The sequence below is a fragment of the Alligator mississippiensis genome, chromosome 4 (genome assembly GCF_030867095.1).
Source record: "Alligator mississippiensis isolate rAllMis1 chromosome 4, rAllMis1, whole genome shotgun sequence".
Lineage (NCBI taxonomy): Eukaryota > Metazoa > Chordata > Crocodylia > Alligatoridae > Alligator > Alligator mississippiensis.
The window spans coordinates 147,558,039-147,571,107 of NC_081827.1; the positions used below are offsets into that span (position 1 = coordinate 147,558,039).

At 45.3% G+C, this 13,069-nt stretch overlaps 2 protein-coding genes across 2 annotated transcripts in view; one reads left to right on the plus strand and one right to left on the minus strand.

Moving 5' to 3' along the window:
* Window positions 1–2,334, plus strand: part of LOC102557654 (alpha-2-macroglobulin-like protein 1) — a 60,591-nt gene extending 58,257 nt beyond the window's left edge. The window contains exon 36 of the mRNA XM_019482282.2: window positions 798–2,334. The gene's annotated coding sequence lies outside the window, so the exon portion shown is untranslated. The remainder of the gene's footprint in view (window positions 1–797) is intronic.
* LOC102558104 (alpha-2-macroglobulin-like protein 1) overlaps window positions 1–13,069 on the minus strand; it is a 49,636-nt gene that overhangs the window by 15,142 nt on the left and 21,425 nt on the right. Inside the window, exons 11-22 of the mRNA XM_059726226.1 lie at window positions 12,647–12,814; window positions 11,375–11,605; window positions 10,709–10,772; window positions 9,609–9,754; window positions 8,113–8,262; window positions 7,682–7,795; window positions 6,898–7,006; window positions 6,429–6,552; window positions 3,742–3,967; window positions 3,481–3,607; window positions 3,048–3,169; window positions 1,317–1,371 (exon numbers count right to left, since the gene is read on the minus strand). Coding sequence (XP_059582209.1) covers window positions 1,317–1,371; window positions 3,048–3,169; window positions 3,481–3,607; window positions 3,742–3,967; window positions 6,429–6,552; window positions 6,898–7,006; window positions 7,682–7,795; window positions 8,113–8,262; window positions 9,609–9,754; window positions 10,709–10,772; window positions 11,375–11,605; window positions 12,647–12,814 — 1,636 coding nt within the window. The remainder of the gene's footprint in view (window positions 1–1,316; window positions 1,372–3,047; window positions 3,170–3,480; window positions 3,608–3,741; window positions 3,968–6,428; window positions 6,553–6,897; window positions 7,007–7,681; window positions 7,796–8,112; window positions 8,263–9,608; window positions 9,755–10,708; window positions 10,773–11,374; window positions 11,606–12,646; window positions 12,815–13,069) is intronic.

Below are 13,069 nucleotides of genomic sequence, written 5' to 3' on the forward strand. Positions count from 1 at the left end.
ACCCCAGTGGATGCTGAGCCTTTTTCCCGCACTGCAGTCCTCAACACCCAGAGCAACCTCCCTACTGTGACTCCATCTCTTTCCAAACCTCAGGTGTTTTAGAAGGGTGTTTTCTCCCTTTGCCACCCCAACAATGTCCCACTCCCACAATCTCTTCCACATTGCTGGTGGCTTCATCATCAACCAGGAACCTCAAAGAAGGAAGCAGAGCCCTGAGGTCACCTCCAGTCTGTCTGGGAAGGGGCAGTAAAGGACTGTTCCCTGGAGACTGATCAGATCACATACAACATGGCACCTCTTGCAGTGTGGGGGGTGTCTGGTAATCCCACAGTTCAGGGTTTTTGCTAGTTGCTGGTGGGGCCAGGATGGAATTTCTTCCCCCAACATAAATGGTACTGGCTTTTGAGAGAAGGTGGGGATTGCCTTCCTCTGTGGCATTGGGACCCTGGCCACAGCTATGGCTGGGGGCAAGGAGAGCATTTTCTTATAACTACTTCCCTGTCATTGCAGTGGCAGGGCATTGACAAGGCCCTTGTCCTTCTGCTTTTATGTCTGGCTTACTTGTAAGGTGTTCCTGCCTGGTGTTTCAGGTAGTGTGCTGTGCTGTGCTGTGCTGTGCAGCTGGGGGTGAGACTTTGCAGTAGTGACTCTGGGGATTCCTTGAATCAAGAACAGTTTGCAAATGCACCAAGGAGACTCCTTCCTGTCTGATATTCTTATCTGTTCTAGTTCTAATGGCTCAAGCAATGGAGGCTGCCAAGCTTGTGCATCAGCAACAAGGGATATTTATATTACAGGCTCGGTCCTCCTGCAGGGACATTCAGTGGGAGCTCCCTTGACTCCAGAATTGTAATGAAATTGTGCAACTTAACAAGGGGATAAGAAGGACAGACACAGCACTTGTCTACAAATCGATGAAGGCCCAATAACCAGTAAGCCTGGTCTGACTGAAGAAGTGTTTCCTTTCAGTGAAGGATCCATGAGACAGTGGAAATGTCTCACCAAGGGAAGAGATAAAAGCCTCTCCACTTCAACTGTTTAAAGCCAAAACTAGACAAAGCCCTGGAGAACAAGGAAAAATCCTCCACTAAACCTTGTGGTTGTACATAAGATGTGATTTTATATCCTCAAATAACACTCAGAGACTGTTCCTAAGCCATATTTCCCAGGGCAAATACATTACTAATATGTTTCATAGCTGTATAATCTTCCTATAGCAGCACCCCACCACACACCCCTCCCCTCACTATCTACTTGTATGTCCCAGTACATGATCACAGGGGAAGCCCTATTACTGACCAGTGCAGAGCATTTACCTTCTTTGGGGCACAACAAGGAGCTGTGAGCCTTTTCCACCAGCACTCCCTCTGGCTGTTGGGGGAAAGGTCAGCAATATCAGGGGTAGTGAAGAGAAGATAAAAATGGGGAAACAAGTAGGTTACAGACAGAACAGGTCAACAACCCATCTCCTACCTCAATATCCCAGAGTGTGGATCATCTCTTCCATAAGAAATGTCACTTTTTAAAAAATTTGTTTTCATTCCAAAAGGGAATGAAACTAAATATTTTCAGGATTTCCTGTAAAACCAAAATGCTAAAAACAAGAAATCCATTTAAATACATTTTATTTTAAAAAAAGGGAATGTATTTTTTAAAATCCTTTTGGCCTCTATCTTATTTCTATTATTCAACATTATTTCCTGATATGTCACTAACAGTAGTGCATAACAAAATGTCTAAAAATTGTTTTATTAAAAAAAAGGGCTGTTAATACAGAAAGAAACATTTTCACTTGTTTCTAAACTGAGGTATCTCTTGTGCTTTCCTGGAATAGGATTACACCTAAATGCTGGAGGCTGCAAATGGGAGAGGAACAGTCTTACCCTGTTTACTCTCCCTTTCGGTATATACTCTCTGCCACTGTGAGACAGGGTCTTTGGTAAGATGGAGCTGTGGTCTGACCTAGGAAATGGCAGTTCTTGTGTTTTTATTTTAAATCTTATTTTCCTGTTGAAAGTCTCAGTGTCAAACTGCTTTGTTTCAAATAGGACCATTTTGGAAAATATGTTAAGATAGTTTCAGTCTGCATTCAATAGCAACTGCCCTTCATATTTAAAAAGAAATATATAAACTATTAACTTATATTATATCATGATGCATTGTGAAGCATCAGAAGCAACAGTTTATAAATGACATGTAATACCTCTATAATATATGACCTTACTTGATATGTGGTTATATTACAAGCACTATTACTATTGACGTCATAAATAATGTAAAATGGAAATAACATAAAAATAAAACCACACAAAATAAATTATAAGACGAAATGGACATGTCTTTGTAAATTAAGTTTTAAAATGTTGTTCCAGCTGAAATTAATTTCAGCTGGGGGGAGGGGGGGGGGGGAAATCTTCTGTTTTCAAAGAGGCCATCATTGAAACTGATATAATTACATACACAAATGGTTTGGTCAAAACAGTATTTTTGGAAAACAATTCCAACAAAAACTTTCCTCCTCTGTCTAGTTACAAACCCAGTGTGACGTTGTGCCAGGCTTGTGCAAGGGCTTCTCTGTCCATGGAACCCTCTGGGTTTTTACTCCCTTTCCCTGCCCAAAGACTTATCAGTGCCAGCTTAAGGACCTCAGAGCCCCCGACAAACCTGCCTCCAAGGCTCAGCTTCTGCATTGAGCCTAAGTGAGGGGAGCTGGCTTCATCCTCTGATGGGGAGTGAGGGAGGCAGGATCAGTGGGTACAAAGCAGGCCCATATTCCAGGGGCAGAAGGAGGAAAGAGGTTGAGGTTGTGGGTCTTTCCCTAGGAGGAGGCTTGCAGGGATGGCAATGAGCATGAAGTGGAGGAAACTTCTTCCAGAAGCATATTCATCAAACCTCACTTGAAGGGCCTGGGTACATCCTAGATCAGATGTGGAGATTCTAGTGAGCCTTCCTGAACAAAGGAAGGCAATGTGGGGACAACATGAAACCTGATTTCAGATTTCCCCCCTTGCAGTAAGGGAGGAAAAGGAACTCAGCCCCAAACTGACCTGAACTAGAAGTGGTTTGATCAGTGTATCTGTCCGTCCTCGAGCTGGCACAAATGGCCTCTCTTTTCCACAGAGCTCTTTGGTGGCCAGGGCCTCTGTGCTGAGAGTGATATTCACCAACCCTGAAAATAAGCAATAACAACTGTACAGCAGCCAACCCCTATGGAAATACCCTCCATTGTCCTGATAGATAGCACCTTCAGAAGACATTCTGCAGAACCTGTGCCCTAGTGATGAAAAGGTCTGTAACCTATTCCCAGAGTCAGACAGCCTTCCTCATCCTAGGCTGGATGGCAAGTGGCACCCTCCAGTGAAAAGAGCACATATTTCCATTCTTTTTATCCAGTGCCACATAAAGAGAAGTCAAATACTGTACAGAGTTGCTTCCCTCAGCTTCTTCCTGCTTACCCCTGCCCACTCCCATTTTCCTCACCCAGATATGTAGGTGTGACTTCCCACTGAAATGTCTTGGCTTCATTGCCACACAGGCAGGTGGTGTAGAGACAGCTCTTACACAGCTCCAACTGATAGTTTGAGGACTCTGCCAGGGTCACCTGGATCTAAGGAGACAGCAGTGATGGACAAATAGAACCAAGAAGACATAAGATATGTGCCATGAGGGTGAATCCAAGACCATAGGCATTTCTCCCACACACTGTACTGTACCTTGTGTGGAGCCACTGGCAGGGCTTACCATAATGCACTTAGGAAGATAGTTGAAGACGGTGGCCTTCAGGACAAAGGTCTCTCCCCGGATCACAGCATATGGCAGCGTGGGCTTTACGAAGAATGGCTTGAAGGTCCGGAGGCTTGTGGTAGGAGCAAGCCCAAAGCCATTCTCAGCTGTGCAGAACATCCCAGCTTTCCACTGAGTGATGGTGTCAGGCACAGTAACTGTGACATTCCTATTTCCTTTGGGACTGAGAGGAAAATGCTTTCGTAGAACACCATTGCCTTAGACAGTAGCTGTTCATGCCTCAAAGAAGTTGTGACACTTTATTCCCAATGTGTCAATTCCCATGACCTTAGTCTGAGCATCACTGAACTGTGAGGTCTCTGACAGCTGACCCCACCACCACTTCCATTTTGTGCTTTGGGCAGGTCTCTGCTTTTTCATTCGGGCCACAGACAGTGTTCTCTGAGATTTGCTGTTCAAGTGTGTTAAAACAATCCTATCTTATGAGAGAGACTGATTGCCCTCACCTCCCATTGAAGTCCATTGGGAGTCAACTGCAGGTGAACTTTGAGATTCCCAATCCAGTCCTCTAGAGCTCAGCCCTGGAACTGCCAACATCAACATTTCTGACTGGAATAAGATGGATAGGATGACCATAAATCTTGTTTTCACCAGGATAGTCCCATTTTAAACACCTGCCCTGGGTAGACTGTCCAAATGAATGCTTTTATCCAAGTTTCAAAAATCTCTGTAAACTTCTCAGAATATGGTCAGATGTACATTTGAAGCAATTCAAATCCTATTTCAAGTTGAATCACTTCAAAGCAGAGCAACTCAGTATTGTTCGGATGTGCAGCTGCCTACCCACATCCACATCAGAATGTTACGACCGAATGCAGTGGAAATACTTTTCAACTACGACGCACAATAGGGAGCTGCCAGTACTCTGGCATCCTGTAGCACTGAAGACTGGAACTCATAGACAGCTAAGCATGGAGCAGTGTGCATGGGAAGCAGAGTGTTACGGGAAGACTTTGAGAAGGCAGCCCTTAAGTAAGCACCCCCTAATGCTTTTCAGGGTTAAACTCATAACGCACCTCATTAGACTCAAAACAGTCCTCAGAAAATGCCAGCTCTTACCTTTCACTTGTTTCTTCACTATGGGAAAAAAAAAATTGAGCAATTCTTCTGCTGCAAACAACTCAGACTGCAACCAGTCAGAATATTTTTGACACTATAGATTCCTAATGGAAATCTCTGAGTTTTATCTTGTGAATTGTGTGTATGTGTTTGCACACCTACTGGTGCTAAAATTGTGTGGCACCCTGTGGCAACCTTGAAAGCGTATCACATATCCTGGGTGCCATGGCACCCTGTTTAAGAATCACTGCTGTAAGTGGAGAGTCAGGATGGCTTTATGCAAGGCAAGTGAGACCAAGAGAGCAAACATTTCCATACAGATATAATTAATGATAATGCTTAGCTCTTTCCATATACAGCATATGCCCTCTGAAGACCTAAAAGCACTTTATGAACACAGGTGACTACTGCTCCTCTTCTTTTGTGACTGAGGAAGCCATCACAAAGAGAAGTGACTTAAGGCCATGGTAAGTTAATGGAAGACCCAAGTATCAGAATCAAAGTGTCATCAAATAGTTCCCAATTCTTTTTTTTTTTTTGCAGTAACTCCATTTCCAGTCAGCTGTTGACCCCACGTACAGGCTGAGCTTGACCACTACAACTGAATTTCTATGGAGCACATGATATCACTCTTTAAATGCTGTGAACTATATATGTTTGAGACCCTTAGTTTGAAAACTGCTCCCATTCCTACATGCCAAGAACACATGTGCCCCTAGACTTCATTCCAGAGACCCAGTTTAGTCTGCCTCTGCACAGTTCACAACACCTAGAAGCAGCAATTCTGCATCAAAGAGATGAAGCAGAGTCAAGGGACAGTCACATGGCTGACATTAGTGACCATTAAGACAACCAACAACAATCTGTAGTTAGGAGAAAATAACCTGCCAAAAGCTTACTAGATTTATGTCTCCTACTAAGGGAAATATGTCCTCTGCCTCAAAGAGTTAATTTTTGCCTACCGCATGTGATGAGATTGGTTTGCTGAACTGAACACATAACAAAGTCATCATTTAGGAGGAAGTGGGTGGTCAAAGTGGATTAGAGACACCAGCTGTAGAGCAAGCAGAACTGGTGAGGCCCGAGCCCAGTTACTTAGTATTCTCACCAGACTCCAGAGAGGGACAGACAGGGACATAACTAGAGAAGGCAGGGATGGAAAATCTTCCTTAGCTCATCCTGCCTCTCCCCAGAGATTTAGTACAGGATGGTTACCTATTGGGTTATCATATGCTGATGTCAGTAGTGAGACCATATAATATATTACTTTTATATCAGATCAAACACAAGGCTAAGCCTTGTCAAGATTGTTTTTCTGTAAATGGATTCTAGCTTTTTTATGGCCATGGGCATTTAATGAAATAGAAACCTGGCTGAAACTTCATACTGCAGAACTAATTACTAGCAGCTTGGTTGTTAGAGGATTCATACTATCTGAACCTTTCCTGAGTGTGCGACTCAGCAGTTATCCCCATTCATCTGATATGCTAAGAGATGACCCTATCTATGTCCATTCAGGATTACACTAAGACAGTCAGATAAGGTTCTGCTGTTTTTCCACTTACCCTATAGGAAATAAATCCCATATCCAGGTTTCGGGAAAATACTTGCGGACTTTCTCTTCAATGGTGGGTACCGGCATAGGTGTGGTGATTCCAAGTGTAGTTGTTGTCCCAGTCATAGAAAATGCTGGGGGGAACAAGGACTTGGTTATTAGAAGACCCTTGGAACCAGTTTACAAGCAGAAGAGTGCCATCCTTAGCTCAGAAATTAAATGGTTGGAAGTCAACTTACTAGCCAAGAGGCTAATATAATGACATACCCACGGACAACTTTCTGACAATTTAAGGCATCAAGCCCTCAGGCACAGGCTATGTCAAAGTTTAGGGCAGAGTGGCATTTTCTCTTTCTTTTCTTCCTGCATGCAGTCACAACATACTTTTTACCCAGAGCACTGAGCTACTTCTGCCTTAAAGGCAGAGCACTCTTCTGGGCAATAAGAAAATGAAGAATGAAGAGCTGGCAGGTACCTACTTTGGAGAAATGGTCTTATCTCATCCCACATATATGGTTTGGGTGTAGTAATTAGACACTCCCTTGGCTTCTGGATATTGGTGTTAGATAAGATTTTCAAGCCCATTGCCTGAAGACAGAAGGAGAAAGGGAATGCTAGGAGCTTAGGTATCAGAAGCCCATCCTTCTCTTTCCCTCTCCCCTCTGTCCTTCTGACAAGTCTGCCACCCTTTTTATACAGAAGGACCCAAATCTCCCTCTGCCCTAAGAGATGAATCACTTTGGGACTTACATCCTGAGACAATAAGACAATGTGACAGCTTCAGTTGATTTATCAGGCCTGACTCAACCAGTGCAAGTATATTCTCCTTCAACTTTATCAGATTCATGGGGAAACAGTGATGTTTCCGTTGGAAGCCTTTCCCAGACACATCCATTAAAAGGGGGGCTCCTCAAGGCAAAGCAAAAGTGTTTCCTGCTGGTTACCAGTGTCAGAGGCCCAAGTGGTCAGGAGTGCAGAAGAGCAGTGTAACCCACTGCCCATCTAATCTAAGGCATTCTTAAACACTTGGCTTGAAGGCAATCAAGAATCCAACAAACCAGTAATGATTGGCATCCTGAACCACCCAACCAACAGGCTACTGGTGTGCAACAGAAACATTTCCTATTGGGCACTAGAGTCAAGTAATTTATGTAACCAACCAATGGGGTATTGATGTCTATTGGAGCTGTTTCCTAATAGCCTGGCTGCACAATCAGAGACCCTGATTTACCTAACCTGGGGAGAGTTATAAAATATTATTACCTTGAACAATGTGAACACATCTGGCTGCTGAGCATCTGGGAACCAGCAGTAGTTATCTTCAGACACTTGGTAAGGGTAACCTGAGCGGTAAATATATGGGAACAACCCATAGATCTGGGGGAAGCAAGAAAGAGTAAAAAATACCAGTAGATGCAACTATGAGCCCACATGCCCCTCCCCTAACAAGTCTCAGGTTTGCCTGAAGCTTTGTTCCCTGCTACGGCATATAAAGCTAATGAGTAAAATAAATAAATAAAATGTCACGGATGGAAAGTTCATCTTTGATCTATGTCTGTAGATTAGGGATGATGCTACTGTCCTCTCGAGAGCACTGTTGCGGTCACTGGATGCAGAGTGCTGCTTTGGTGTAGGGTATTCTCCTTACATGCTTTCTCTCACACACACAAACAGACAGGGCTGGAGTCATTTACCACGGAGTTACTCAGCTCTTTTTCTGGCCTCATCAGAAGCACACTTTGATCCACAGCCCGGACAGCACACACAGATCCAGGAGCTGCTTGCATCTGGAGGCTGACATCTGAGCCAGGAAGGGCCTCCTCCTCTGAGAAGCCCAGCTTCACCTAGAAGGGCATGGGAGGAAAATACACAAAAGTGGGAGTGAGAAAAGCAGAACCAGGGAGAGAGTCCCTTCTGCTGACCCTCCTGCTGGGCCTAGTGGCAGGGAGGAGCTCTACATGGTTCAAATTAATGGAGTCCTCTAAGGGTTCACCTTAGGTCAGGGGTGGGCAAAATGTGGCCTGTGGGCTGGATGTATGTGGCCTGGCAGTCCATTCTATCTGGCCTGCAGGGCCCCTAAAAATTTTAGAAAATTAATATTTAGCTGCCCCTGGCTGCCTGTCATGTGGCCCTCGATGGCTTGCCAAAACTCAGTAAGCAGCCCTCTGCCTAAATAATTGCCTGCCCCTGCCTTAGGCGGAGGTGGCCTCTTCAAGAGGGTATTGAAGGGAGTGCAGTGGTGATGGCAGCAGGTGGATTCTGAAGGGATGGATCATAGGGCAGTTGGGAGCTGGGGGCAGATTACTGTGAAAACATAGTGATATTACAGAGCCCTACTCTGCAGGCTACAGCAGTTTATTCACATAGTAGCACAGCCTGGGGACAGCATAGAACATCTGCCTGTGCTCTTCTCTCTGCTCCACCTCCTCCCTGACCCCCCAGTTACATTCAGGGTCTCAGTCTGCATCCTCAATCCCTCTGTGACACTGGGCTTGGTTTTCTGAGGCACCTCCTCTTCCCCATGTCTGCTCACAGCTCCCCAGGACAACTGCACTCCTGAGGAGTAATGATGCTGTCTTCAGGGGGTCAGACTGCTCTGCACAGGACAAGGGGGCTCCTTCTCAGCTCATAGCCCCCTTCTGTGCAAGTGGCAATGCCCACTTCTGTGATCTGCTTTCAGCTACAGTCTCCTCAACCTCCTGCAACATAAATATCAAACCACTCCAAGTACCCAAGGAACAGGCAGAAAGATCCTGAGAGCTGCTTTGGTTCACTTCATCTGTGATGCTCTGAACCTGCAGGACAGGCATGATGCAGGAACCCACCTGGACAGACACTGCTATTACCTGCCTGTCCTGCATCTACACACACTGAAACCCACTTCACATGAGCACCCCCTTACATTCCCCCACAATGCAAAGCCAGTCACTCACATACCTTTCATATACCCCTATGGTGTCTCTTCTCTATCCATTCAAGCATTCATTCAGAACATTATGTTACTTACCACATCCCTTGCAAGCTTCCATTCAGCTCTACAAACACCCTCAGTTCATCACTGCCCCAACCACTGATACACAGAGTGGCCCACATTATCTACTGTTTGCATTTTCATCACTTGCGCGTGTCCCTTATTTGAACAAGAATCTCATCCCAGAAACTCAGAGATGTCCTCAGAATAAAGTCCCACCTTATTTTTGAAGCACATGGAAACACTGAAGGGGGCACTGTCTGCAATGATTCCTCCAGTGGGGAAGATGACATACACTATGATGGTAGGAGCTGGGGCATAGTCAGAGGTGAAGACCAGAGGGATAAAGAAGTGGCCTGACATCACTAAAAGGAAGGAGAGAAAGATAAAAAGAAGGGTACATTTCTGTTCCCAAAGCTATCAAGATCTTCTCCATTTACCCTCATCCTCCCTTTGCCCAATTTGCTCCCTTTCTCCTCAATCAGTACCAAGGAAAGGCCCACAAAACAATTGGTGTCCCCATGGACAATGTCAGGCATTAGAGAACAGCCAGAAGCTCTACCCGTCTCTGTCCCTCTCCTGAAGGGGGCTGAGAGCCTCAGCATTTTGGCTGTTTGCAAGGTGTTCATCTCTGCCAGGACCATTTGTCTCAGAGTCACCTTATACTCTGTTGTTACTTATTTGCATTACTGTAGTGCCTGCAGCCCCCCGTCATGGGTTGGGAACCCATTATGCACAACACTAAACAAACACAGAGCAAAAACAAGGCTTCTGCCCCACAGAACTTACAATTTAAGTGTCAAGACCAACAGATGGAGCCAGACAGATGGCAAAGTCCAGGGTGCAATACATGTCAGCAAGACAGTTTGTGGTATATAAGCACACCAGCTGTCTGCCTGCTGTAGGTATCATGGTGAAAGAGTGTTTTAGGGAGGCACTAAAAGGACAATCCCACAGTTTCGAAAGGTGTACAGGTAGCTGCCACCAACATCAGATAGCAGGAGGGAAAGCATGAGGGAGCATTGTGTTTGATGATAACTAACCGGTGGGGGTGGAGGCTAGCCTTGTGGGATAACTGAGGAGGGAGTCCACCCCCCAGTGCTGAACAAGAGATGGCAGGTAGGGAGGGCAGGCCCTGAGGGACCATGAAAGTGGAGACAAGTCATTCAAGCTGGACATGGCAGAGAAGGGGCTGCTCAGGGGAAGTGCTCCAAAAAAACCAAAAAACCCAAAAACAAACAAACAAAAAAGGATTCAGTTCACACAGCAGAACCCACAGGGGAACTGCTGAGCATAGGAGAAGAGGAGGATGAACTTACTGCTTGGCAGGCCAACCCAGACACTCTTCTGACCTGAAAGGATGAGTCCCTTTTTACCAGTGACCTACAGAGGAAAAGAAAGAGCATAAGAGGAAGGCCAGGAGATACTTGAAATATAGCTCATTGTTTGAGAGCATCATGCAGGCAAGTTTTCATGGGAGAAGGACTCAGAGGACACGGCACACAGAATTTTATACCTTCCATGATACAAATTATAATCCCACCTCTAGGCAGGGAGAAAAGGTGGCTGTGGGAGATCAAGGGAGTAGGATATGCAGACTTTTATCTGTTCCGATCTATCTAGGGTCCCTAAGATGCAAGAGTACTGGTTATCCAGCAGCTGACTGATGATATCTAGGCTGAACTGTGTAAGCAGCTGAGTTCTTAAGGGCACTGGTGCCCAGAGAGAACAAAGAGAAAACAAGGCTAGACAGCCACTATACTGGTCTTTTCAAGGCCTGGATGAACTTCCATCTATGTGACCAAACTTCCATCTTGCCTCCAAAATGTGGGTTTCTCAAATGCATCACTGAGGAACTTTGTCAGGCTCAGCACACACACGTGAGGTCAACTCTGCCATTGCCACAGCTGTCCCTGTTTTGTGTGATCCAGCACCTCCCCCATCATGCCCCTTCCCTCTACACCAGCACTCTCATAGAGACTCACATAGTAGGAAAAAGTCATATGTTTGGAGCCATGCATCAGGTCTCGCGGGTCAATTTTGTAGTCCACCTTAACCTGCTGCATTTTGCCACAAGGCAGAATCTCTGGCACACGTACAATCCTAAGGAAGCTCTCAGTGGTGGTGTAAAATGGCTGTATGAAATGGTAGGCATTCTGGTAAACCACACCGGCTGTCCCTGGAACGTACTCTGGATCCTGAGGCAGGAACCTCCCCTGCCGAGAGTGAAAAACAGTAAAACTCCTTAGGTGAGTAAATCAGCCCGAGTAAAAGACTTTGAAATTGGTGGTGACCTGCATCACAGAGAGTACTTGGATATCCTGAGCCAAATTCATCCCTCATGTGAATGCCAGGTATGGCAGCATATTGTCAAGTCAGGTTCATTCGCTACTGTAATTTACAGTAGATGGTACTACCTGTGACTGTTAATGCTGAGTGCCAGACACTCAGCATTAACAGTGTCATAACCAGTATAAATAATCTGGCAACCTCTAGGGGGTATCAATGTCTTTGGGTAGAAGAGCACCTTAGAGGGGGGTATTAGTCTTATACTTGGTGGAGGAAATTCTGCCAAAATGTTGTGGCACTGAGGTCCAGTCCATGATAGGGTAGACAGGACTCTTGAACCCTGATCAATAGCGAGTTTAGGAGTGGACCCCTGATAAACAGACAATGGATAATCTACTTGTTTTGGCAGCTCCTGCAGCTAAACTGGTTCCAAATGTACTGGCATCTGCCTTTCCTTTAAACTAAACCAGTAAGGCTGAGAGTGGGGGCACAGGTATGTGGGCAACCCGGTACCTCTATATACACTGCTCATGCTTTTATGCCTGGAGAGGTCACTCCAGCTTTGCAGAAAAGCAGACTGCATCACTGCATCAGGACTATCATTCATGAATTGGGCTCTACAGCCATGCTCACAGATGTTCAACAAGCTGATGCCTTGCTCAGTGCAAATCTGTTGTTTAGCGAAACAGACAGATTCGTATGGATGCCTATGGTTTATATGGCAGGATGGGAAGCTCAAGTCAGATAGACAGTGTCAGCAGACTTTTGTGAGGCGCCCAGGACTAGAATAACTCCAGAGAATAGGCCTGATGTGCCTCAGAAATGCTGTTTGTGGGGAAGCCAAGAAGTCGGAATTATAGTTCTTCAGTACAGCTATGGTGAACCATCTGCAGAGCAATAAGCTTGTTCTGGAAAGCACATTGAGTCCCTCTTTCTCACAAATAAGGAAATCCATCTTCCTCACTTACCTCCAGTGAGACTGGATTATCACCCCAAGCATTTGTGTCCAGCTCAAAGTAAGCTCTCCCAGAGTTATCTGTGGTGAACATTGCCGTGAACTGTTTCCCTTTGTAGTTTACAATCAGGTAAACGTTTGTGTTGTTCATTAACCTGCCTTGGTGATCAACCATCTTAACCTAAGAACCCCATGGGGAACGGGAGGAAAAAAAGCAGGTTTGTCAGTAGATAGAAGGCTGCTCAGCCTAATCATCCTCAGCATCTCCAGATCAGAGAAATCAATGGCAGTCCCAACTCCCAGAGTTTCTGAAAGAGCCATCATCTCCAATATCACCCTAGTTACTGTATTACAAGCAAGCACCATTAGCAAGATGATCACTCTCAACTCCTGAAAATAGCCTGGGTGCCTCATCTATACAATTGCATACATCAAA